The sequence below is a fragment of the Ipomoea triloba genome, chromosome 1 (assembly GCF_003576645.1).
Source record: "Ipomoea triloba cultivar NCNSP0323 chromosome 1, ASM357664v1".
Taxonomy (NCBI): domain Eukaryota; kingdom Viridiplantae; phylum Streptophyta; class Magnoliopsida; order Solanales; family Convolvulaceae; genus Ipomoea; species Ipomoea triloba.
In genome coordinates this window covers 17,300,715-17,326,497 of record NC_044916.1, presented here as the reverse complement: position 1 = coordinate 17,326,497, position 25,783 = coordinate 17,300,715, and the positions used below count along the sequence as shown (strand labels likewise).

The 25,783-nt window shown below is 36.1% G+C and overlaps 2 protein-coding genes and 1 long non-coding RNA gene across 6 annotated transcripts; 2 read left to right on the top strand and 1 right to left on the bottom strand.

The window, feature by feature from the left end:
• The first annotated feature begins 11,479 nt into the window (after positions 1–11,479).
• Positions 11,480–14,949, top strand: LOC116025021 (replication protein A 70 kDa DNA-binding subunit D-like). Of its 2 annotated transcripts, none has more exons than XR_004099575.1 (4): positions 11,480–11,739; positions 13,805–14,075; positions 14,164–14,260; positions 14,380–14,949. XR_004099575.1 is itself a non-coding variant. In XM_031266078.1 (4 exons), exons 1-4 carry the CDS (start codon positions 13,172–13,174, stop codon positions 14,387–14,389), a joined length of 522 nt encoding a protein of 173 aa, XP_031121938.1. In that variant the 5' UTR covers positions 13,141–13,171; the 3' UTR covers positions 14,390–14,632. The 2 variants fall into 2 exon arrangements, 1 of the variants encoding a protein (XP_031121938.1); XM_031266078.1 differs by lacking the exon at positions 11,480–11,739 and adding an exon at positions 13,141–13,315 and having other exon boundaries at positions 14,380–14,632.
• On the bottom strand, positions 13,006–13,810 carry LOC116025030. 3 transcript variants are annotated; one of them, XR_004099582.1, is made up of 4 exons: positions 13,648–13,810; positions 13,451–13,613; positions 13,305–13,367; positions 13,006–13,220 (listed from the first exon to the last, which is right to left on the bottom strand). It is a non-coding gene; the product is annotated as an uncharacterized LOC116025030 (long non-coding RNA). The 3 variants fall into 3 exon arrangements; XR_004099583.1 differs by having other exon boundaries at positions 13,451–13,561; XR_004099579.1 differs by having other exon boundaries at positions 13,451–13,810.
• A 4,140-nt stretch (positions 14,950–19,089) lies between the features above and the next one.
• LOC116016661 (pre-mRNA-splicing factor SLU7-like) lies at positions 19,090–22,666 on the top strand. The gene is made up of 10 exons (XM_031257025.1): positions 19,090–19,185; positions 19,756–19,919; positions 20,057–20,169; positions 20,302–20,715; positions 20,819–20,954; positions 21,033–21,332; positions 21,662–21,878; positions 21,964–22,067; positions 22,168–22,236; positions 22,323–22,666. Exons 1-10 carry the CDS (start codon positions 19,170–19,172, stop codon positions 22,398–22,400), a joined length of 1,611 nt encoding a protein of 536 aa, XP_031112885.1. The 5' UTR covers positions 19,090–19,169; the 3' UTR covers positions 22,401–22,666.
• Positions 22,667–25,783: the final 3,117 nt, after the last annotated feature.

Genomic DNA, 25,783 nt, shown 5'->3' with positions numbered 1-25,783 from the left:
GGGAGAAGCAACCTATATTCTTGGGATTCGAGTCTATAAAGATAGATCGAAAAGATTAATAGGATTATCTCAAAGTATGTACATAAAATATTGAAGTTGTTCAATATATTAGATTCTAAGAAAGGTTTTATTACCTTTCAAGCATGAAATATATATCTCTAAAGTTTGTGTCTTGACACAACTGAAGAGAGGGATCACATTAGTAAATACCATAGGCTTCGGCTATTGGGTATCTTATATATGTGATGTTATGTACAAGATTTGATGTTTCTCATGTAGTGAGTGTCACTTGTAGACATCAATCAAATCCAAGTGAATAGCACTGGACATCAGTTAAGTAACTAAGAGTTTAGTCTTAACTGATGGAAAACGATTATTAAGGATTAAAGGATGCACAAATTTGATTTTCTATCAGACCAGATGATAAAAAGTCTACTTTTTGTAACAGTAGTGCAATTAGTTGGAAGAGTTCCAAACAGAAAATGATTGCATATTCAACCACTGAAGTCGAGTTTGTTGTTGCTATCATCCCCTAAGACTAGCACATTGTCCTTCTTATGGTGAGTCTCATGGCATTCTATATGAGATATAGAGAGTGGACATGTGGATAATTGTTAGAGAACAAGTCACTGAACAATGACTGACTACAACATACCGCATGGTGTTTACCTACGTGTCATCGGTATGTTGTATGTTACAAGTATGCAATAATCATTTGACTTGAGACGGCATGATTGTCTCGTACATATGGTGGACTAGTTTTTGCCAGTATGCGCCTTTTGTTCCTTATGAACTATAAGTGTACTTGGTGGCCTAGTTCAGTATTGTATGGAGACATGTGTGCATTCAGTATTATATGGGATTTTAAAGGCTAGCACATTTGGGCCCAAACTCTTCATAAAATAATAGGTTTCGAATCTCTTCTTTAATCTCTTTAAATTTTAAACAGCAGCTCCAAACTCTTCTTTAATCTCTTTCCATTTCATTAACCCACGCCCATGCTTTCGAACATATTTGATACAAATCTCACAAAAAAACACCACATATAGAAATAACAATAATAATACTACGTAATAAACTAAAGTTGTAGTTTAGGAAAAGGCGAAAAGGATTTTAATTGGGAGGGGCTATTTATGTAACGGTAGTGGGTGTTGCACCAGGAGGGGCAATGGTTCCAAGATTCACTCCAACAGCTGGGGAACTCCTTGTTGGGCCTGCATCCACAGCTATGTTCCGAACAGGCGACACATTTGTCGATGGCCTACCTCGACGAGTTCGACCACGTGTAGGAACACCCCCCTAATCATGGTAAAACACACTCCCTAAATTCACAACAAAGAAATTATGATCACATTAGCAAAAATCATGTTTATGAAACCACATGTAAAACTTGTTCAAAGCCTAAACTTATCACCGCTAGGTTAAAGCCTAATATTGCAAAAATTCGAACTTAGAGTCTTGACCAACTAATGATTTAAACCTAGGCTCTGATACCAACTCTTTTATGCCCCACTTCTAGGACATGACCCGGCCGTACCGTTACATGAAAACCTGCAACAATACGAAGCCTAACCATACCTACTTCTTATAACCTTTAAAACAACACTTGAATGCATAATAGTTCCACAACCCAAAATGGCAATATGTAAAGAACTAGTTCTTCCCAAAAACTCATCAATTCACCACTATTAAATATTCACAATCAAGAGTAGTATGTCTAAAATACATCACAAGCACCAAAAACCATGCATAATAGGTTATCAAAAATACAAAGGGTCAAAGGTATTATCCAACACAAGCAAAAATCTATGATAAGCTCCAATACTAGGACTAAGCATCCAAGTTTCAAAAGCCACCTTCAAGACCCCACCACTTGTGCTCGTGTTAAACACAACTGTACTCCTTAACTACTCTGAAACATGAGGAAATAACATTAATGAGCTAATGCCCAGTAAGTGATACTCTTCTCAACCCCGGATCAAGTAACCTAAAAAAACAATAAGCTTTATAGTAATTTAATAGGTGCAAATCACGATCTTCAAACTGTATCGAAGTCATATAATTCCATCATACCATACACAGGTTCTTCAAAATAGCAACTTTAGCTTTAGCTACACGGGCATCAACATTATTTCATAACACAATACTTTCAAAGCTCAAATGATTCTTTAACCCATGACTCATTGGCAACCTACACCCACCATTATACCTTGTGGCATATGCCATCATCGGTATAATGATCTAAAAAAAGACTCGACGATTCGGAATGAGTCAGGCTCGACGATTCGGAATGAGCCGGATGGAACGTTCTAACAAATAATTCAAAAGTAAAGACTCGACGATTCGGAATGAGTCATGCTCGACGATTCAGAATGAGCATTTAGGAACGTTCCAAGCCAAACAAAACAAATAACAAATTGTAGGTTGCCTCATGAGTTTGGTCAAACATTCCAAATAATTCTTATAATCAAATAGCCCATTGTAGCAAAAATCGTTTCCTTAACATACACCACATAACAAAGTGCATATCCAAAAGTAATATGAAATCCGTATAGCTCATAACTTGGCAAAACAAATCTGACTTCATAAACTAATAATTGCCAAATAACTTACTTGATCCTCTCTTATAGCAAAACCCCTTAGTACAAATCACACTTACAATTAAAGTCCAAAAGGTCATGTTCACCTATTCACAAAATCCATACTTAGGCATGCCCAAAGATATCTATAATCAAGTTTAATAGTCCAAAAACATATCATAGCACTTCTTCAAACATATACTTAAAAATTAATACTAATAACTCATAAATGGCATAATAGTGAACTCACACTTTAACAATCATAAATAGCTTGAGTCATACTATATCAAAAGCCCAACATATTGTTAACTCAAACTAACCCTAAAATGGGTATTCCAATTGGTAGAGATTCCAAATAAGTTATGGGTTTTGCAAAATAAGGAGAGAAGAGTTAACTACTTACCTAAAACATCCAAATCTTAGCTATTTAGCTCACCCAAATACTCCTTGTCAAAACCCTAATATTTTCAAAGCATCACTCTTAGGGCTCCAATGATAAACCCAACTCAAAAAGAGTGAAATATGGAGGTCAAACTTACCTTAAATACTCCAAAAATTACTTGAGACCTAAGCTTGAAGAGGATGGAGATCAAAGCTTCAAGACTTTTTCCTTCCCTTCTCTCTAGCCAATCTCCTTATCTCTTCTTTCAAATGAAGACTTTATCCAACCCAAGTGATTTTTTAACCTTTAAGGGTGAGAAAAGGGTAATTTGGTAATTTTATCCTAGGTCAAATTTTAGAAGCTAGCTTTGACTTGTTGACTTCATTTAATAACTATAAGTATAATTATTTTGCTTTAAAAAATGGGTATTACAAGAAAAGTCTGGCTTGCAGATTTTAGTGTACAAATTTGAGTAAAGTTAGTGATAATTATGAAAATGCTAGCACATTTTTTTAAATTTGATTTGATCCTCCAATTTTCTAGATGTAAGGCTAAGATTGGTTCTTATTTCTCATCTAAGGACTTGTTCTCATTTGATCTAATACATTCACACACACACACACACACACACAAACACACACGCACGCAAACACACATACACACACATATATGTGCAGGATCAAATGAGAACAAGGTCATCTTGTAAAAAGTGAAGACTTATCTCAGCCGTCCATCAGAGTTCATCATTGGTTGAAGGTTTTAGTAAAAATATGAGGTCAATTTTATAATTATTGAAAACTTTTAAGAGCGGGGTTCATTTTGTAATTGTTACAAACTTGAAAGTTAATAATGTTAAGATTCTAGTTTTTGATTTCTCAAGATGGATGGTGTAGATGTGTCCACACTTTTTACAAGGGGAGGTGTTCTCACTTGACCGTCCCCTGTTTTTGTTTTTGATTTTGTTTTGTTTTGTTTTTTGTTTTTTTTTTTGTGACAAGGAAACTCGCACATGGAAGATAAATCGCACTATGAAGACCTTGTGAGACAATTTTATTTGAGAGAGTGTAACTCGTGAATTTCTTGTACGACATCATGCTCCACCCACCCCGCACAACCAAGCCAAATGGGGTCAACTGAAAGAGTTCAACTCATGACTCTTTTTTTTTTGTAAGAGATCTTGCTCTACCCACTCCCATACAACTAGACCAAATCTATACCTCCCTTGCGACTGCTAGTATTGCTTATGAAATTATTATATGTTAGTTCTCCGATAGGTGATTGACTTAAACCAAGAGTTGGAGAAATAACATAAAATGGCATTTTAAGTGGCTATTTTGTAGTACAAATGTATGTGGGCTCCACTCTCGATTTGGGTCTAGTCAAAGTGGATTCAAGTTCTTCGTAGTTAGACGAAGAGATTGATATATTATACGCTCAAAATGAATAATGGGTGAATGAGAAATTTGTTCTCAAAGTAGACCCATATGAGTTGGAAAAGAATGTAAAAAGGCTTATAAGTAACCTTTGCCCCACATTGATTAGGAAAGTGGGTTTGCACCACTATTTATACAAGAGCCTTTCTAAGGCGTATTGAATTGTATATCAGCGCGCAAGGGGATGCGCAAATCAAATCCCAAAATGATTCTAGAAAGGATTGACTCATGTATGAGGACACGAATGTCATCCAGAAAATTTGTGGGCTTTGTTATGCCAAATTTTCGTATAAGTTTTCCAACTCTGCACCACTATCCGGAAGGTAACACGAGTTTACCTCCCAGAATGTTGAGCGAGGAAGTTTACCTTCCGGAATGTTGAGCGAGGAAGTCACCTTTCGGATTGTGACTGTTCGGGTGAATAAGTTACCTTTCGGATGTGACTAAAAGTAACCTTCCAGGTATCTCGAAAGGTACTTTCCAGAATAGTTACCTTACCTCCTGAACTACACACGTCTCGGGCCATTCGAACCACTCTCTAGAGTGAGCGTTTGGTGGATTAATTCAAGATGTTACGGAATTAATTTAAGATTAATTCCAATTTTAAATTCCAAAATTAATCTCCTTGGTAATGGCTGGCAGTTTTGAAGGTTACAATCTGGATTTTAAACCAGAGTTGAATGCCATGATTAAATGCTATTTAATCCTACAACTCCTATATATACTTGGTTGAACAGTAGAATTTTACACAGTCACACACTGAAATAAGCTTTCTACCTCTCAAAAACTCTGCTCTTCCTCCTTATTAACTTCTTGTATTCATCCCGCGTTCTAAGGAGAGAGTGCAACTCGACTCGTATTTACAACCTACCAGCAAATATCATACCCTTCGTCCTTATTTGTTTCCTAAAATAATAATATTTTTTCGTAGGATTATTATTATTATTATTATTATTATTATTATTATTATTATTATTATTATTCGGGTTTTCTACCTATAGTCTTAAACCTTATTTCTCGTATTCTTCTATTCTCGAATTTTCTTGAAGAAATGGAGAACCCTGTTTTGCCTGTGATCAACAATGTTGCTAAGAACAACAGTGGTGGGAATGACAATAATGTTGCACATTCCTAGGCATCGATGAATGTTGGTTCATAGACCGGTGAGAGCATCGAGGGGTACATCTCCACGATGCAGGTACCTTCGATACCAAGTAGCTCGGCTAAAAAGCTAGAGAAGTTCACGAGTTCGAACTTCAAGAGGTGGTAACAAAAGATGCGGTTCTACTTGGCAATTCTCGGTTTGGCACGGTACGGTTCTTAACTGAGAGGGTTTTTGAGTTGAAGGAATAGGATCCACAATCTATGATGGTTGTTGGGTTTTGGAAGGATTCGGACTTCCTATGGCCGCAACTACATCCTGAATGGATTGTGTGATGCGCTATACGATGTATATCGTAAATTGGCACAACGAGAACATTGTGAAAAGCCTTAGATCATAAGTATAACAATGAGGATGCCGTCATAAAGAAATTTGTTGTTGGTCGATTCCTTGACTTTAAAATGGTTGATTCCAAGACCGTGCTAAGTCAGGTTGAAGATTTGCAGTTAATCTTTGACGAGATTCGTGATGAGGGCATGGTGATAAGTGAAGCCTTTCAAGTGGCATCTATGATCCACTTGTTGCCTCCAGTATGGAAGGATTTCAAGAACTACTTGAAGTATGAGTGGAATGAGGTGAACTTGGAGGACCTGATCCAGCGAATTAGAATTGAGGAAGGAAACAAGAAAAATGATGGGAAAGTTCCTGTTATTGGTGGCGCTAAAGCCAACGTGGACAAGCAGAAGCTAGGTCTAATAGGAAGCGTTACCAAGACGAAGTTTCATGGTATTTGCTGAAAAGCAAAGATGAAGCCTTGGAAAAATTCATTCTTTATAATAATGAAGTTGAAAACCAACTTAATCAAAATATTAAAAATGTTAGAAGCGATAGAGGTGGTGAGTACGAAGCACCTATCGGTGACTTCTGCACGAGTGTAGGTATTATACATAAGCGTACGGAACCTTACGCACCTCAATTGAACGGTGTTGCCGAACGTAAGAATCATAAATTGAAAGAGATGATGAATGCGATGCTTATAAGTTTAGGCATACCTCAAATCATGTGGGTGAGCCGATTTTGACAAGTAATTACGTTTCAAATAAGGCACCCCGCAAGAAACTCGATAAGACTCTTTATGAATTATGGAAAGGTATGAAGCCTTCCTATCAATACCTCAAAGTGTGGGAGTGTCTTGCAAAAGTATTGCTGCCAATACCTAAGAAAATAAAGATAGGTTCAAAGATGGTGGACTGTATCTTTATTGGCTATGCACATAATATTAGTGCTTACCGATTCTTAGTACACGAGTCCCATAATCTGGACGTACATAAGAACACAATAATAGAATCAAGAAATGCATCTTTCTTTGAAAATGTATTTCCTTGTAGGTCCAACAAGGGACCAAGTACATCAAAACGAATGATTGACGAAACTATGGATAATGATAGTGGGGAATATGAGAAAGAATCCGATCTCGAGCCTAAACGCAGTAAACGGGCAAGAGTTGAGAAATCATTTGGTCTTGATTTTCTAACTTACTTGTTAGAGTATGGTTCTAGTACTCTAACTTGTTTATTAGAAAATAAACCGAATTTTCTAACTTGTTTGATAGAAAATGAGCCTCGAACATATGTAGAAGCCATGACTTCTACGGAACAACTAATGTAGAAAGAGGCTATTAAAAGTGAAGTGGATTCTATTCTACAGAATCACACTTGGGAACTTGTTGATCTTCCTCCGGGTAGTAAACCCTTAAGATCCAAGTGTGTTTTTAAAAGGAAGATGAAACTGGATGGTTCCATCGAGAAGTATAAGGCTAGGCTTGTAATTAAGGGTTACATGCGCGTCTTGATTACTTCGACACGTATTCTCCCATGATGAGAATAAATTACATAAGGATGATACTTGCCATAGCCGCGCTGCAAAATTTGGAAGTTCATCAAATGGATGTGAAATCAACTTTCTTGAATGGCGGGTTAGATGAAGAGATTTATATGGAACAACCTAAGGGTTTTGTGGTTCCAGGATAGGAAAAGAAAGTCTGTAAATTGGTTAAATCGTTATATAGTTTAAAATAAACGCCTAAGTAGTAGCACGAGAAGTTTGGCCATGCGATGTTAACCAATGGGTTTAAAATAAGCGAGAGTAACAAGTGTGTCTACTTTAAGGAAATGATAGACGGGTATGTCATTCTTTGTTTATACGTAGATGATATACTCATCCTTGGTAGTAATGATGGATGATCAAGTCTACCAAAAACATGTTAAATGCAAGATTTGACATGAAGGATATGGGTTTGGCTGATTTAATCATCGGGATTAAAATCATCAGAAGACCTGATGGTCTAGTGTTAAGCCAAACTCATTATGTTGATAAAATCTTTGCAAAATTTAATAAGAATGATGATCAATTGGCTAAGACACCATTTGATGCAAAAACTCATCTAACAAAAAACCGTAAAGAGTGTATTTCTCAAGTAGAATATGCTCGGGTTATTAGTAGTTTGATGTATCTAATGAGCTGTACTAGGTCAGATATTGCCTTTGCGGTTAGTAAACTTAGTAGATATACGAGTAACCCCGGTGATATGCGATACTTAAGGTATACTCGTGACCTTGGACTGCACTATACGAGATATTTTACTATACTTAAAGGGTATAGCGATACTAACTGGATATTAGATATAAAGGACTCTAAGTCCACGAGTGGCTACGTGTTTACACTAGCCGGTGCAGTCGTTGCATGGAAAACCTCTAAATAGGCTATGATAACCAGATCCACGATGGAATTTGAGATGATAGCCTTAGACAAGTGTTGTGAAGAGGCTGAATGCCTACACCATTTTCTTGAGGATATTCCTAGTCGGGAAAGACATGTACCTCCAATCAGTGTGCATTATGATAGTCAAGCCACAATTGGGAGAGAAGTCTAGATATTTATGTCATAGACATAATACCATTAAACAATTTCTCACAACTAGTGTTGTCTCAATTGGCTATGTAAGGTCAAAAGATAACATAGCGGATCCGCTAACCAAAGGGTTAGGCAAAGAAGTTGTGGAGAAGTTAACACGAGGAATGAGTCTAAAGCCCTTGGAATAAAGTTCTATAGTGGATACACAACCTAGCTGGCACCTATGCTCAATGGGATAACTAAATTATGGAACGAATCGTGTCACTGTAGGGGTTTCAGACTCCCTACCGCTCCTCGTTAGAACAATGGCTCCTGCATGAGATTAGCACGATTGATGCTTTAATGATTCGAAAGAGTTTATTACCGAAATGGTCCCTCGACTATTCCGAAATTACCAATTTGGTCCTCGACAATTTTTCGTGCTCAATTAAGTCCCTCAACTTTGAAAATTTTAACCAATTTGGTCCTCTGTTAATTTTGTCGTTAAAATCGGGACCAAATTGATAATTTTGCTATAGTTAAGGTACCAAATTGGTAAATTTGCTATAGTCAAGGGACCATTTCAGTGAAAAATTAACTACCAATTTGGCCCCTTGACTATAGTAAAATTACCAATTTGGTCCCAATTTTAACGGCAAAATAAATGGAGGACCAAATTTGTTAAAATTTTCAAAGTCGAAGGATTTAATTGGGCACGAAAAATTGCCAAGGACCAAATTGGTAATTTCGCAATAGTCAATGGACCATTTCAGTAATAAACTCGATTCGAAATGTCAGTTGACATGTGTGAGTATGCAGGATACTCGGAAAAAAAATCATCTCAGGCCATTCGAACCACTATCCGGAGTGATCGTTTGGAGGAGTAATTAAAGTCGTTACAGAATTTAATTTCAGATTAATTCTAATTTTAAATTTCAGAATTAATCTCCTTGGTAATGGCTTGCAGTTTTGAAGGTTACAATTTGGATTTTAAGCCAAATTTGAATGCCTTGATTAAATGTTATTTAATCTTATAACTCTTATATATACTTGGTTGAGCAGTAGCATTTTACACAGTCACATATTGAAATCAACTTTCTACCTCTCAAAAACTCTGTTCTTCCTCCTTCTCACCCTCTTGTGTTCATCCCACGTTCTAGTTTGATAGGTTCCATTGTTTGAGTGCTCAAACTTGGAATAGAAGTACGTTTTATCTTGGGAAACCTATGCTGCAACGCTTGTAGCATCTTAAGAGGCATCAAATAAGGTTTTAAGGAGATAGTGCAAATCGATGCGCACATATAACCTACTCACAAAGATCCTATCCTTCGTCCTTCTTTGTTTCTTGAAATAATCATCTTTTTTTTTTTTTTTTTTTTAGGATTATTATTATTATTTTTTGGTTCTCCATCAACACCAAGAAAACCAATTGACCGCTCCTATTAGGTGTTGAACTTGTAACGTTGTTGATAACGTCAATTCATTTGGTGTATTTTGTATGTATATAATGTGTATGAAAATTATATTGCATGAAGAATAGATAGTAGATCCTCGAAATTGGCTTGAAAACCTTTTTATTTATTGTTAGAGAGAGAGAGTCGAGAAGAGATGAAAATGCCGCTTGCTTGTGTGTTCTGGAGAGAGGGAGAGAAAAATGGACTTCCCCTCCACGGCTCCACTAAAGGGTTAAGTCCCCTTATATAGGGGCAAACTTTGATTAATTACTTGATCTCGTCCCGAATATCGATCAGATGCCCCCGAATGTATAGGGAGGTATATTAAGGGAATAATCCATATCAATTGTGATTATCAAGTCAACAATTTGACCAACTTAATTAAGTAGCCGGGTATAAAAAATATTCTTATGTCATTGATGACAGATATTGAATGTGAATCAAAATCTTTTGTTTTATTTCAACTAAAGTTAATAATAATAATAATAATAATAATAATAATAATAATAATAATATATTTATTTTTAATTTATGATTTCTATACTTGCACAGATATTGGTATAATTTTTTGAGTAAATTGTCATTTTGGTCCACTGACTACTATAGTAGTGTTAATTGCTATTTGCGACTTTCAAAAATGTTAATTGCGTACTTTGACTATGCATTTTTTTTATCAATTTTGGTCACGCCAACCAAATTGCGTGCCCGGCAAAAATTAAATCACATATTATTCTTAATTGGAAGGGGAAAAATCATCATTCCATGTAATGTCATCAAGGCCGCCACCGATGATTTCATCAAGCATCACCGACGATTGGGAAAGGCAATCTTCCTTATTTGCTTTCTCATTCTCTGCACTAAAGATAAAAAATAGCCACGCATTGAATAGAATTACTTAAAAATGATTTTTCTAAACTTTAAATTATTTGATTTCATTTTTGCTTTGGCCGTAAACTCCTGTAAATTCCTGATTGGGAAAACTCCTGTAAATTGCCGCCGTCTGCGACGGCTTCGGCTTTCGATGGCTCATTGTCAACCAGTATAACAACTAACAAGACCCATGAAGATCTGAAAACGGGAAGATTGCCAAATGGGTTGGTTTGTATATATCCGTCGTCAAAAAGATCGCAATGGGGTGAAGTAGTCAACGTCCATCACTTTGTTTTCTTTAATTCCCAAAAACAGAAGACCTTTTACCCTAAGAAAACCATGAAAGCTTGACCAGAATCAATTTCCCGAAGAGTTTATGAAATTGTTGGAGAAGTTTACGAAAGAGAGGGGAGACTAATTGAACGTTGCCGAACCGTTGCTTCAAGTCGAATGGAGAAGACGACGACGGTAGCTTCAAGTCAGAGAAGAAAGAAGATAAAATAAAATGACTAAAATACCTTATTATTTGGCATATTAATATTTTCCGGTAATATTTAGAAAGTTATTAATACTAATCTAATAATTAATGGACCAAAATGACAATTTACTATAATTTTAAGTAAGCTGTAACTTGTAAGCCCATTAAGCCATTCGGGCATTTAGTCCATAGCCCAGAGTTCCAGACCCAGTAGCTAGCCCACTGCCCACGCCTAAATTCTAAAGACTAACTTAAATCCTAATCGCATTATCGCAATTCGCAACGCAAGTTCAGACATTAGATATCCACCGGCTCCACTCGTGACTCTTCTCTGACCTCCATTGTTGCAGACCAACCGCCTACGAGTCTACGCTCTCAGTCCTCACGGCCTCACCGCCGTAACGTCCTCAGACAGTCAGACGCCATCAGCCCATCACGCCAACTCCTACACCTTTCCGCTGAGACGCCGGTGACCGGTGACCCTTTCCGCCCCGTCGACTGAGACGCGGAGACGCCGAGTCAGTCCGACAGTCTCCCACTCTTCCTCAGGTAAATTTTTTAATTTTTGTTTTTAATTGGCAATTTTTTGTGAAGTGTAATTTTTATGAATAAATCATTGTATTTTTTAATACTAAAAATGTTATTACATGTTTAAGTATTTAATTAAGTTGGTAAATTTTTAAATTTTTTTTACTGCTAGTAATGCCTGTGTCCAGTGTTTTAAAGTTTAAAATTTTCATTTTTGAGTGTTTAGTGTTTTGTAATTTGTACTTGTCTTGCAATGTTGCTGCTTGTTTTAAATTGCATTGCTTTAAAATTAATTAAAGATTGTATAATTTGTGATTGTTGTGAATTGGTGTTGGACACTTGGACTTTTGGCAGAATGCAGTCTGCTTTAGTGCTTTTAATTTGTAATATATTCTTGAATCGTGAGTACTGAGTTGTAAGTTTAGTTTTTGCCTCTTTGGACTTTGGGGATTTATTGTTGTTTATGACTTTGGTGAATTGGCAGTAAACTCTTAACTTATGTATGCAGAATGTATATGTAATTTTTGATTTTGAGTTTTGAATTTTTGCTTTTATTCGGTCAGTTTTGGTTGGGTACAAGGGTAAAAAATAATGTCGGTTATTCGGTCGGTTATGTAACCGACCCACCGTTTGCTCACCCCTAACCATAGGGCGGCATAGTCCACAAAATAATTTGCAGTTTTGTTATCTGCTAAAATTAATTCCTCAAGCCCAGAAAGAAGTGGTTGAGTGGATAGAACATGATTCTCTTAAAGGTCACAAGTTCGATTATTGTCAACACTCTCTTAGTCAAATCTTTTGGATATGATTTTTCTAATGCGATTTATTTTTTCATATATAATTTTTGGACTATTATATAAAATTGATATTTATCCAATGTATACTCTTAAGGTAATGGCTGAGTGTTTCACATATAACAAAAAAAAAATCCCTGAAAATAAAAGAGAGAAATTTTCATTTGCGGATCAGCCCGGTTAAGTTGTCTTTCCTAGATGCAGAAGGACATGGATTGACTCCTAAATCTCTATTATAAAAAAGCCATAAGGACAGCATTAAATGCAGTTTTGGCAAATTCCCGCCCAACCAAAAACGGTACCGTTTTATAATAGAGATGGACGTACAGATCCTGCGTTAAAAAAGGCTCCAAGCGCGATATCTTTTAATGTATACATTAACGGCAGGAAGAACTCACTAGATGGAATAATTGTTGTTTCGTTGGGAAACCGAATCGTTTCCAACGTTTCGCCAATCGAGTTGATTGGGATATGGGTAATAGCAAAGTCCCAATAAAATGGAATTATTGTGAGTCTAAGACTCTGGGAGATTCAAAATTGTAAGGGATTCAATTTATTATATATTACAATACACATATACATATTCCTTCGAGAACAGTTTAACATTTAAATCCATTGATAGCATTTTGCGATTGATTTCCATATTCCTTCGATCAACCATGGGAATGTACATCTTGGCGAGTCAATTATCCACCTTCAAAAACCATGCTGCAATGAAGGTCAGGGTTATTCGGACCTACTTGGTGATGGAAAGGAATAGCCGGGAAATAAAGAGTAAGGAATTGGTCTTACACGATGAAGAGGTATGTGTTTTTACTTCTAAATAAATTTGCAGGTTAGTACGCAACATTGTCTCTGAAAAATGAAAATAAAATTTGCAATGGAATTGGTTAACACTGTAAAAAGTTGTGAACTGATTGTCAAACTTTAGGCCATACCTATTCTGCAGTTTGTATGTATATCAGTTTTTATTGTCCCCTGTACCTGTGAATATATCAGTAGAATCATGTACAGTTTGTATGTATATCAGTTTTTATTGTCCCCTGTACCTGTGAATATATCAGTAGAATCATGTATATCAGTTTTTATTGTCCCCTGTACCTGTAAATTTATATCATGAAACTTTAGGCCATACCTATTCTGCAGTTTGTATGTATATCAGTTTTTATTGTCCCCTGTACCTGTGAATATATCAGTAGAATCATGTATATCAGTTTTTATTGTCCCCTGTACCTGTAAATTTATACAATATATCAGTACCTACATCATATTCTAACAGTCTGTATTAACAGGGCACAGTAATTCATGCTCAGATTCCATCAAATATTGTACCCAAATTTGTGGATAGCTTTGTAGAAGGAAACGTCTATGCTGTGAAGAATTTTTATGTTGTTTCAAATTATCATACATACAAAACTAGCATGCACGAATACATGCTGCAATTCAATCACGAAACTATTCTAAAAGAGTTGAGGTCAGACCATTTTCCATGGCACATGTTTAGGCTAAGATCATTTCAGAGTTTGAAAGGAAATCCAGATTTAAATGTCAAGGAGCTCATAGGTAATATTTCCTGCCTATAGTTGTCTACACTTTTTTTTTTTTTAACTTAACAGTGGGTGATAATTTTTTTTCCATACATTTTGTATAGATATTATCGGACGTGTTGTTCAAGTGTATGCACCCCAAGAAAAGACCATTCAAGGGAATAAAACTAGGCTTATTGACTTTGTGTTAGAGGATGCTCAGTAAGTACTCAAATTTGTTTTAATGTCTGTTTAATACATTACTGGGCACTAAAATATACTTGACTGCTTTTGTGTTTTATGTTATCAATGGTTTTTTTCAATTATGGTTGAAAATTTAGGGTTTCCTAAGTGATGAGGCAGACAGTCCAGTGCAACTCTTGGAATGACCACACCACATGAGGTTAGTGAAGGCCCTGCCAAGAGGTCCTTGCTAGATGAGTTCTCATCGACCAAGGAATCGAAGAAAATTAGAGAAACTGTTGTCAAAAGTTGAAAAGATAGATTAGGTTGGGGTTGATGATGAATTGAATTCTGTAATGGATATTCTGAACAATTTTTTTGACAAACTTGAGATTTTGAACTTTTGTTTTATTGTTTGTGCACTATAGTCCTGAACAATAATGTACTGGAATTGGTTTATGAAGAGCTATTCTAATAGTTCTAATTTATATTTAGTTGGTTTCTTACATGTTATGTGTGTAGTTGTCTGTGTTTTTGTTTGCAGGGATCAGGTTAGGATACATAGCAGTGGGTAGTGGTGGAAGCATATTCAAGGTTTACATTCTACTGGAGGAAGACTAGCCTATGGAATGGAATTTAGCTCATAATATGTGTATATAATTGTAAAGTTTATCAAAACTACAACAGTAAGAAATGATGTTTTCAATCAAGCTGTAAATCAGTATCAATTGCTTACATACATTTAAAGTTGAAGCACACAAGCCTCTTTGTGATTAACAGAAACTACATTAATACTAATGTTTTTTTTGGTACACTGTTTGTCCCCAGTTATAAGTGCACTTTTTGTTAGATTAGGATTAACTAATTTTTAATATAATCAGATTATCAACAAATAATCTACTAAAATAACATAGGAAATGCAAATATGCAATGAAATTGTAAACCTTTAGCATTTTTTTTTTTTCATTTAGAGTAGTATTTGATCCTATAACAANTACATAGCAGTGGGTAGTGGTGGAAGCATATTCAAGGTTTACATTCTACTGGAGGAAGACTAGCCTATGGAATGGAATTTAGCTCATAATATGTGTATATAATTGTAAAGTTTATCAAAACTACAACAGTAAGAAATGATGTTTTCAATCAAGCTGTAAATCAGTATCAATTGCTTACATACATTTAAAGTTGAAGCACACAAGCCTCTTTGTGATTAACAGAAACTACATTAATACTAATGTTTTTTTTGGTACACTGTTTGTCCCCAGTTATAAGTGCACTTTTTGTTAGATTAGGATTAACTAATTTTTAATATAATCAGATTATCAACAAATAATCTACTAAAATAACATAGGAAATGCAAATATGCAATGAAATTGTAAACCTTTAGCATTTTTTTTTTTTCATTTAGAGTAGTATTTGATCCTATAACAAAGATTTAGTGTTGGGTCTATGGTTTCAGTAATAACAGAAAGAATGCATCTAGGCAGAACTGAAACTGCAGGAATAAATTTCATTTCAATTTCATAATATAAACAGTATGTTAAAACAAATTAGGGATTTTGTAACACTGTAATTCATATGAGATAGAGGTATGCTAAGTTTAATTTCATAACATGTGTAGGTAATTTTAAAGAAATTAGGGATTTTGTAACATAACTGTAATTCAAGTTTCAATCACAAGTGTTGTATTCTTCTACAGCAAGTGGTAGCAAAAAATACAAAATTGATAGATTAACTTCTACATTCGAAAAATAGAGAAATTACAGTAGGATGATAACAAAAATTCAGAAAATATGTATCTAAGCCTAGGCTGGCGAAAACTGTGGAGTCTTTTTCGAGCAATTGTAATTCAATTAAGAACTTACAGCAAGAATTTGAAAACCAGAGTGATATCAGAATAGCATAGATAAGTCCAAAATCAAACAATAGAACAACATGCAAGATGAATCTGCATACGATCCTTAAACACATCAAAAAATTACGAAATCAAAATATATAATACCACAAATTCGAACCAATTCATTTAAGAATTACAGAATCATCTAGGTTTGAGCAGAAAGAATGAAAATACTTATCTGGATTGGGAACACCGATCGTTGTAATTTGAGGAACGCCGGAAAATCGTGCTAAACAGTGAAAAAAAAAACGAATTGACATCTTCATCTATGGTGTGCTAGGAGTAGAATTCTGCACAGCTACGATAACAATTACAAGTACAACTATGAAGAATCAGATTAGCAACTATGGAGGTTTTTACATTTCATCGCAAAAAATAGAAATGAAGAGGATGAAATGGGGAAGGGTAAAACTGGGTAGTGTTAATATATGGGTAATTAGTTGGGTTTTCGGGTATGGGCTAATGGGCGGGTTAAAAATATGGGCAGAGTGTAATGGTAATTGTATTGGGCTCAAATAATATTATGGTAGAGTTGGGCTGCAGTTCAATGGTATAAAAGTATTTATAGTATGTATTAAAGTGGTATAATAATAATGTGTTAGCCTATTTTAATACATAGCATAGTGGTATTTATAAATATACTTTGAAATTGGTATTTCTATTTAAAAATTCTCAATACCTAATGGGAATATCTTTGTGATATTTAATACATGATTTCAATATATACTTTGCCTTTAGTGATAGTATAATTTTATTCATAATTTAAGTTGTATTTTAGTATGTTTATTTTTGTTAGATGCTCTGAACATATTAAATTCTATCTTAATTATTTCACACAATTGTACAATAAATTTAACAATATTTATCCCGTGCATCGCACGGGAACTATAAAGAAGAAATAGAAACTCATCTTGCTTGGGATATCCTCATTTAGCTTTATAATCTTCAGCTGTAATGAAAATACCCTTACAAAGACACAGTTAAAAGTTATTTAGGTAAGAAAATTAATATTAATTAAAACCTTAATATGCATAATAGATAAAAGTATAATCACATATGCAGTACAAATATCTACTTAAAGGTCATTACGTCTAACTGTCCATTAACCAAATAACTCGAAATAAGAAATTAACAACACTAAACACCACATGCAGAACACAATTTCAGAATAAGAAATCGACAACACTAAACACCACATGCAGAACACAATTTCAGAATAACCGGCAAATAAAAAGCCACAATTATAGTATAATCACATAATCAGTAAAACTCAGTTTTAATAGGACTAGGGCTAACTGTAGAGGTAAACAAATAACGTAAAATCATAGATCGAACACACTCAACACCACATGCATTTCCCATATTTGATGATAACTATAGATACAAAATTTTGTCATTTCAGCTCAGAAATATATCAACGTATCAGTAAATTCTAAAGCCTTATTTGTTAAATTTAACAAATTATAGCAGAGAATCGAAGATTTTTAGGTTAAATTAAACCGATTACAAACCCAAAAAAAAAAAAAAAAAAAAAGGTAAGAAGAACTAATCACCTGCTGCGAGTGTAGAGAACCTAGGATGTTACTGTAATTTCAATTTTTCCGATGAGAGACCTAATGAAGAATCAAGCTGAGCGAATGAAGAGAGGGCGAGATTGTTCGAGAGAAAAAGGGAGACGGAGAGCGTTTATGCAAGAGAAAGACGAGCTAGAACGGGAAATGTGGAAATAGGAAATGGGTTTGGACGACATAGTAGGATATTCTAGAACATTTTGCTTTTACATTTATTTATTTATTTATTTATTATTATTATTATTATTATTATTCAACGTAAAATTAATCTTATTATATTATGAGGAGATTATTCTGATTTTGTATTTTTGATGTGTTTTCCCCCGTAGCGGATGGAGAGGAAGAAGACGGAGGGAAGAGATAGAAGAGAGAGACGAAGACGAATGAAATGTGGAAATGGTGTGGGTTGAAACGGGTTGGTGTTTATCTATACTTGGGTTGTATGTGGATATTGGTCTACTTATAAAGATTGGGCTAAACTGTACATTATTATTGTTGTTGTTGTTATCATTATAATAATTATAATTATAATTATAATTATAATAAATTTTATATAACATTATTCGACTACTTAATATTATTTGAATAATTTTTTTGAGTTAATATTTCAAGTAATTATTTTTTACCTTACTACAATAAATTAATTGACATATTTACTTTGACTTCTGTAGAAAATTAAGTTATATTGTCCGCTAATCAAATTTTATACAATAAACTAAAGTCATTGTAATGGAGTTGAGAAATCTCAGTTTTTTGAAAGAAAAAAAAAAACATTTTTATACATGGACAATAGTATGTGATTCTATCTAGAGTTAGCAACGGTAAGAGTCCCAGACTAATGTTGTTTACAAAGAAGTTTTTAGTAGTTTGTGACTACAATTTGTAAATTTTAGTTTTAATGTTTAGGCTTTTTGTAATATTTATATCGAGTATATTTTAATGTATTTGTAATACATGAATTGAATTTATGCTTATATTAAGTTGTACAATTTTGAATTAATAGTAATATTATTAAATTGTCTAATATTCACGTGGGTAGCATATTAGGGTCAATTGTACGTTGATGCTTCTAACGTTAGCAATCCAATTGGATTGAAAATATTAATATGCAGTGACTCAAATACCATTAGTACTTTAGGTACTAACATTGTTTACCATGAAATTTTTAATAATGTGTAATGTTCAATTTACATTTTATTAATTAATAATAATAAGTTTTGGTTTTTAATTTAATTTTAAATTCATGTATATATTTATTATATTTAAATTAGGTCTATCATAAAGAACTTAAAATAATTATAATAATATACTTATCTCACTATAACACAACAACAATATTTCTAATATTTAGTCCGTGCAACGCACGGGTATAATACTAGTTCCTAATAATATCAGGAAAATTGATTTTCGAAATCTTTTGCAGGATCTTCTTCCTCAATTCACTCTAGATTCGCTTCAATCGTCGTCGTTGCTGCTAATCATGGCTACCGCTTCAGGTTTTCTTTCTCGTCTTTGTCGATCTTTTGTATATATGCGTATTCCTTATCACCTTATCAATTTGGTACCTTGATGCCAGCAGACCTGTTTGATGACTGTGTTCTTTGTTGATTGTTCGGAAGCTTTTTACTTTAGGTTTACTTCAATTTTTTAATATACACATAAATATCTAAAATTAGATTTCATTTTCGATTATTTGGTGAATCCCGTTCATTTTTTTCCAGCTTATTTAGCTTCTGCATCTGCTATTAGGAGAATTTTTTTAAAAATTACTACTATTGTTTATTAATTACTCCGAAGTAACTTGTTAAATTCTGTAAACGTCATTTCCAAATTAATTTTTTGTAGCTTATTTAGCATATGTGACTAGGAGGGTTATTATTATTAAACTACGTACTATTGTTGTTGAATTATTCCGAAATAACTTGTTAAATTGTGGGAATGGTTTTTTCCAGGTTATGTTTTTTGTAGCTTATTTAGCTTATGTGATTAGGGGAAAAAGTGTTTTTTTTTGTTTTGTTTTTTTTTGAATTACTCTGAAATAACATGTTAAATTGTGGGAAACGCAGTTGCATTCAAATCGAGAGAGGACCATAGGAAACAGTTGGAATTGGAAGAGGCACGAAAGGCCGGGCTTGCACCAGCTGAGCTTGATGAGGATGGAAAAGAAATTAACCCTCACATTCCACAGTATATGTCCTCAGCACCTTGGTATCTTAATGCCGAGAAACCTGTATGTTTTCTTATCTTATGCTGTTTGTAATTTGACTTGGACTTTGTTTCTCTTTTTTTTTGTTTCCTTCGTGATGTATGCATTACTTGTTATGGATTAATTATAACTTGTGTACCTTTGACTTGAATGTTTTTTAGAGCTTAAAACATCAAAGGAAATGGAAGTCGGATCCTAATTACACCAAGTCATGGTACGACAGGGGTGCCAAGATATACCAGGCTGACAAATATAGAAAAGGCGCCTGTGAGAAGTAAGTCAGACAGCAAATTGTTTTGTTTTATTTCCAAAATTGTGTTAAGCAGTGAGATACTAGTATAATTCCCTGTTGGTTTTGTGGAGTTTTAACGTGACTTCCACTCTTCTTTTGAAATACTTTCTACAGCTGTGGAGCAATGACCCATACTGCCAAATCTTGTATGGAAAGGCCTCGTAAACTAGGAGCGAAGTGGACAGGGAAAAGTATTGCCCCAGATGAGAAAATAGAGCAGTTTGAGCTAGATTATGATGGTAAAAGGGACCGCTGGAATGGTTATGATGCTGCTTCATATGTCCATGTTGTTGATAGATATGAAGCCAGGGATGAAGCTAGAAGGAAATATCTGAAGGAACAGCAGCTTAAGAAGTTGGAGGAGAAAAACAATAATGAAAATCAGGAAGATGATGCTAGCGATGATGAAGATTTGGAAGATGCTTTGAAGGTAGATGAAACAAAGGTTGATGAAAGTAAGCAGATGGATTTTGCAAAGGTCGAGAAACGTGTGCGCACTACAGGAGGTGGTAGCACTGGGACTGTCAGGTGAGTTATATATATATATATATGTATATATACACTATCCCTTACATGCATCTTCTTAAAAATGCTTAACATCTTAACGCTCTTAATGTTTTTCTCTTTTCAGGAATCTACGTATTCGAGAAGATACTGCCAAATATCTTCTTAATCTTGATGTCAATTCTGCCCACTATGACCCCAAAACCCGGTCCATGCGTGAAGACCCCCTTCCAGATATGGATCCAAATGAGAAGTTCTATGCTGTAAGTTTTGTTATTTAAACAAAATATTATTCCATAGTAATTTGCTTGCTTATATTCAAAGATTGATTTGTGTTATAGGGGGATAACCAAAATAGATTAAGTGGTCAAGCACTGGAGTTCAAGCAGCTCAATATTCATGCTTGGGAATCTTTTGAGAAGGGCCATGACATCCATATGCAAGCAGCTCCTTCCCAAGCTGAATTGCTTTATAAAAATTATAAAGTCAGTAAAGACAAATTGAAGTCCCAGACCAAGGACACCATCATGGAGAAATATGGCAATGCAGCTAGTGAGGAAACACTTCCTAGAGAACTTTTACTGGGTCAAAGTGAGAGAGAAGTTGAATATGATCGAACTGGCAGGATTGTGAAGGGACAGGTGATATTTTGAAATAAGAGTTTTTTTTTTTTTTTTTTTTTGAATACTATTGACTCTGTTACAATGTAGTATCTGTTCATACATACTCTCTCTCAACCTACTGAAGCACAACGAGCCAACGCCCCCACTGGGGATTGAACCTGTGACCTCTCACTTGGGAGGGCCATATGAATTTGACTTTTTACCTTAACTTTATATATGGAAATTCAGTACCAACCCCATTGTCTTATATGGGAAGTTGGGAATGAATAGGAATATGTCATTGCAACATTTGTGTTGTTTTCTTGAGTGAATAATCTTATTCGGGTCTAATAAGATTTTGTGTGCAGGAGATGTCACTTCCTAGGAGCAAATATGAAGAAGATGTTTTCATCAATAATCACACCACTGTTTGGGGTTCGTGGTGGAAGGACAACCAATGGGGTTACAAGTGTTGCAAACAGACCATCCGAAACAGTTATTGCACAGGAACAGCAGGAATTGAAGCAGCTGAAGCTGCAGGTGATCTAATGAAGGCCAATATTGCTCGCAAAGAAGCTACAGAAGGTAAGTTAATATTGGCCATTTCTTCCAAGTTTTATGTTATTTGTATATATGTATATGTCATCTAAATCGATTATGAATCATCCAGATGCCCATACACCAACTGAGCAGAAGAAACTTGCTACATGGGGAACTGATATACCGGATGATTTGGTTCTCGATGACAAACAATTGGCTGAAGCACTCAAAAAGGTATGTGCCCTGTACACAACCAATAATTTCTCCTTACATGTGGATTTTTATAAATTCAAAAACATCTTTTGATGCATGTTTTACTACGTTGTATAACCAGGAGGATGAAAGGAGAAGAGAAGTGAAAGATGAAAGGAAACGGAAATATAATGTGAAGTATGATAATGAGGTATATATGCTGCTCTCTTCATTTCTTTTCTTGTATTCATACCCCATCATCTCCTCATCTTGACCATTCATGTAATTGCCTTCCAGGTCACACCCGAAGAAATGGAGGCATATAGAATGAAGAAGATCCACCATGATGATCCAATGAAGGATTTTCTACATTGAGATGCTGATAATATGTTATCCTTTAGTTATTTCCTCGAGCCTCATGTATTATTATCAAATTTCAAACTCTATCAGTATCATAGGTTTGAGACTAAAATGTTGAGGCTCTACCCATGACGAGGTCGCCTGTGACGAGGTCGTCCTCCGCGCTGCTCCTCGGGTCGTCTCCCTCCTCTTCAGGTCGGAGTCCATCTCTAATATATCCATCAATGTATATATATAAATGCCATTTATTTTTGAAAAGTAATAAACTTCATTAACTAGAAGAAACTCGCAATACAAGTAGGAGGGGCCGAAACCCACGAACTAAACACAGGCGAAGAACCAGTTGCCCTAGTCAAAGCATGAGCCACTCGATTCGCTGACCTACCGATATGACGCACAACAACAATGCCCATATCGCTAGCAATGAGACGACATTGCTTAACAACCAAACCAACATACGACAAATCCAAACCAAAGGAATTAAATGCGTTACAAAAATTTAAACAGTCTGATTCAACATTTAAATTAGACCAACCAAATCCTTTAATCCAAGATAAAGCCTCTCTGACCGCCATAGCCTCCGCCAAATATGGGTCATTCCCACACTCTAGACTGCACCCAGCCGCAGCAACGAACGCACCGTTATGGTCTCGAACCACTGCTCCAAATCCAGCCCTATCACCAAACACGGCTGCATCAACATTACACTTTAATCTCCCCAAAGAAGGAGGACTCCATTGCACGACAGTTCTAGGTGGCTTACATGACGGATTCAGTATTTTAAGATCCTGCCAAAGAGAACACAAACAATCCACTTGCTTTTGAAGCCCTTGAACGGACCACAAACCACTTCTCCACACCACATCATTGCGTGCCTGCCATAGTGTCCAAAATATTGCTGCCATACGAACACCAAGTTGGGTATCAGTACTACGGAGCATGGTCTCTACAAATTCAACAAAATCAGTTCCATTCAGCACATCCACACTTCCCCATAACTGACATGCAACAACACAATGACAAAAAAGATGCTCTGTAGATTCAAAAGGACAAGCACAGAATACACAACCTCCACCAACAAACACCCTCTTAGATTTAAGATTTTCACGAACTGGCAAAATATTCCGTATAGTTCTCCAAAGTAAATTACGTACCTTAGGAGGCACTGGGAGTTTCCAAATTTTGTCCCATGCAGTGAAACCCATCATAGTGTTGGTATTATTTTGCATTCCAGTAAGAAAATGATAACCATGCTTCACTGTGTACACATCCTTTATATCATCCTTCCACCCCCATGCATCACGCAAAGCTGAAGAAATTGGGGTGGCAAGAATCCTGGGAATATCTTCAGCATTAAATAAATCATTCAGAACTTCAATATCCCACTTCCCATCCGCTGTCATAAGACCACTGACTTTAGCATCGCTCAGTTGTGGATTCCGTGGAGTACGCAACGTAGGGTCCCCAGTGTCTGCGAGCCAAGGCCATTCCCAGATTTTCGTATCAACACCATCGACAATCCTACGTACAGTCCCGTTCCTCAGAACATCTTGCCCCGCAAGGATACTCCTCCAAATATAACTGGGATTGTTTCCCAGTTGAGCATTAAGAAAATCAGTAGCGGGGAAATACCTTGCCTTAAGCAGCCGACTCACCAATGACTCAGGCCTAGTTAGAATGCGCCACCCCTGTTTTGCAAGTAGGGCAATATTGAACTCACGTAACTTCTTAAAACCTAGGCCGCCACATGTTTTCGGGGCACATAAGCGCGACCAACACATCCAGTGCAGACCTCTCCCATTTGTACTCCCATCTCCCCACCAATACCGATTCATCAGTTTCTCCAAAGTATCACAGGTATGAGAAGGAATAAGGTAAACAGACATAGTAAATATGGGGAGGGCTTGGGCGATGCTTTTAATAAGAACTTCTTTCCCCGCCTTAGAAACAAAGCGTTGCTGCCAATTGCCAACTCGTTCCCTCACACGCTGTTCAAGGAACCTGAACACATCGGATTTGTTACGCCCCATACACGCCGGTAAGCCCAAATAGCGTCCTAGATCGTTCGAGATTTGCACCCCAAAGCAACTAGCCACACATTCCCTCGCAGCAGGAGGCGTATTCGAGCTGAACATGATAGCTGACTTATCAAAGTTGATAGCCTGACTCGACGCAAAACAATAATCCTGGAGGCAGCGCAACACGAATGAGCTTCCTGATGATCAGCCCTAAAGAAGAGAAGGCTATCATCAGCGAAGAACAGATGTGAAACCGGGGGGCACCCCTAGCGACACGAACTCCATGAATATCCCCTCTCCCCTTAGCCTGTTGTAGTAAAATAGAGAGACCCTCAGCACACAAGATAAAAAGATAACGAGAAAGCGGGTCCCCTTGCCTTATTCCTCGCGTAGGAATTACTGTACCCGCTGTATCGCCATTAACGAGAATATGATACTTGACAGTTGACACACATAACATAATCAGCACAATCCATTCCTGGGCAAAACCTAACGCCTTCATCATCCCTTCCAGGAAGGACCATTCCATCCGGTCGTAAGCTTTAGCCATATCAATTTTCATAGCTGCCCATCCCACCATTCCAGTTCTCTTTCGCCTTAAAAAGTGACTTATCTCCCCTGCCATAATAATATTATCTGAAAGTAAACGGTCAGGGACAAAGGCATTTTGAGTTGGAGAGATTATAACATCAAGAACAGTCTTCATTCGATTTGCTAAAACCTTCGCCATCACCTTATACGCTACATTACAAAGCGCAATAGGTCGAAGATCAGTAGTTCGCTCAGGAACTTTCTTTTTTGGGATCAAGACAATGTTGGTATCATTCATACCATCCGGAAGGGTGCAGTTGTTTAAACATCCCAACACAAAATCAGCAAGGTCACGTCCCACAAACGGCCAAAAATGCTGATAAAAAGCCGGGGTCATTCCATCTGGACCTGGAGATTTTTCCGGAGCCATAGCAAACAATGCAACCTTAACCTCCTCGATTGTGAACGGTCGAAGAAGCTCCAAATTCATATCAGGTGATACCCGGGTCTGTACACGTTTAAATAGATCCACCGTAGACCCAGCCGTGCAAAAGATGTGCGAATAGTAGCTTAAAACCTCCTCCGCCATAGGTTGGCCTTCTAACCACAGACCCTGCTCATTCTTCAGTCGTGACAAAAGATTATTGCGCCGACGGGATGAAGTGGTTTTGTGGAAATATTTGGTATTTTGATCACCTTGCGTCAACCAAAGCTGCTTTGATCTTTGCTTCCAGAACAATTCCTCCTGAGCCAACATAACCCATAGTTGTTTCTCAAGCTGAATATAGGCACGCACGTCATTCGGATTTCTTGACTCTCTCAACATACCCAGTCGTGTCTTTAACGTGG

Excerpts from the sequence above, each read along its gene's own strand:
- LOC116025021 (XM_031266078.1), top strand. The coding sequence starts at position 13,172 with ATGGGAATGTACATCTTGGCGAGTCAATTATCCACCTTCAAAAACCAT. Across the intron at positions 13,316-13,804 it reads TGGTCTTACACGATGAAGAG|GGCACAGTAATTCATGCTCA; the intron begins GTATGTGTTTTT and ends CTGTATTAACAG. Across the intron at positions 14,076-14,163 it reads AAATGTCAAGGAGCTCATAG|ATATTATCGGACGTGTTGTT; the intron begins GTAATATTTCCT and ends CATTTTGTATAG.
- LOC116016661 (XM_031257025.1), top strand. Across the intron at positions 20,716-20,818 it reads GGTAGCACTGGGACTGTCAG|GAATCTACGTATTCGAGAAG; the intron begins GTGAGTTATATA and ends TTCTCTTTTCAG. Across the intron at positions 21,333-21,661 it reads GCAGGATTGTGAAGGGACAG|GAGATGTCACTTCCTAGGAG; the intron begins GTGATATTTTGA and ends TTTTGTGTGCAG.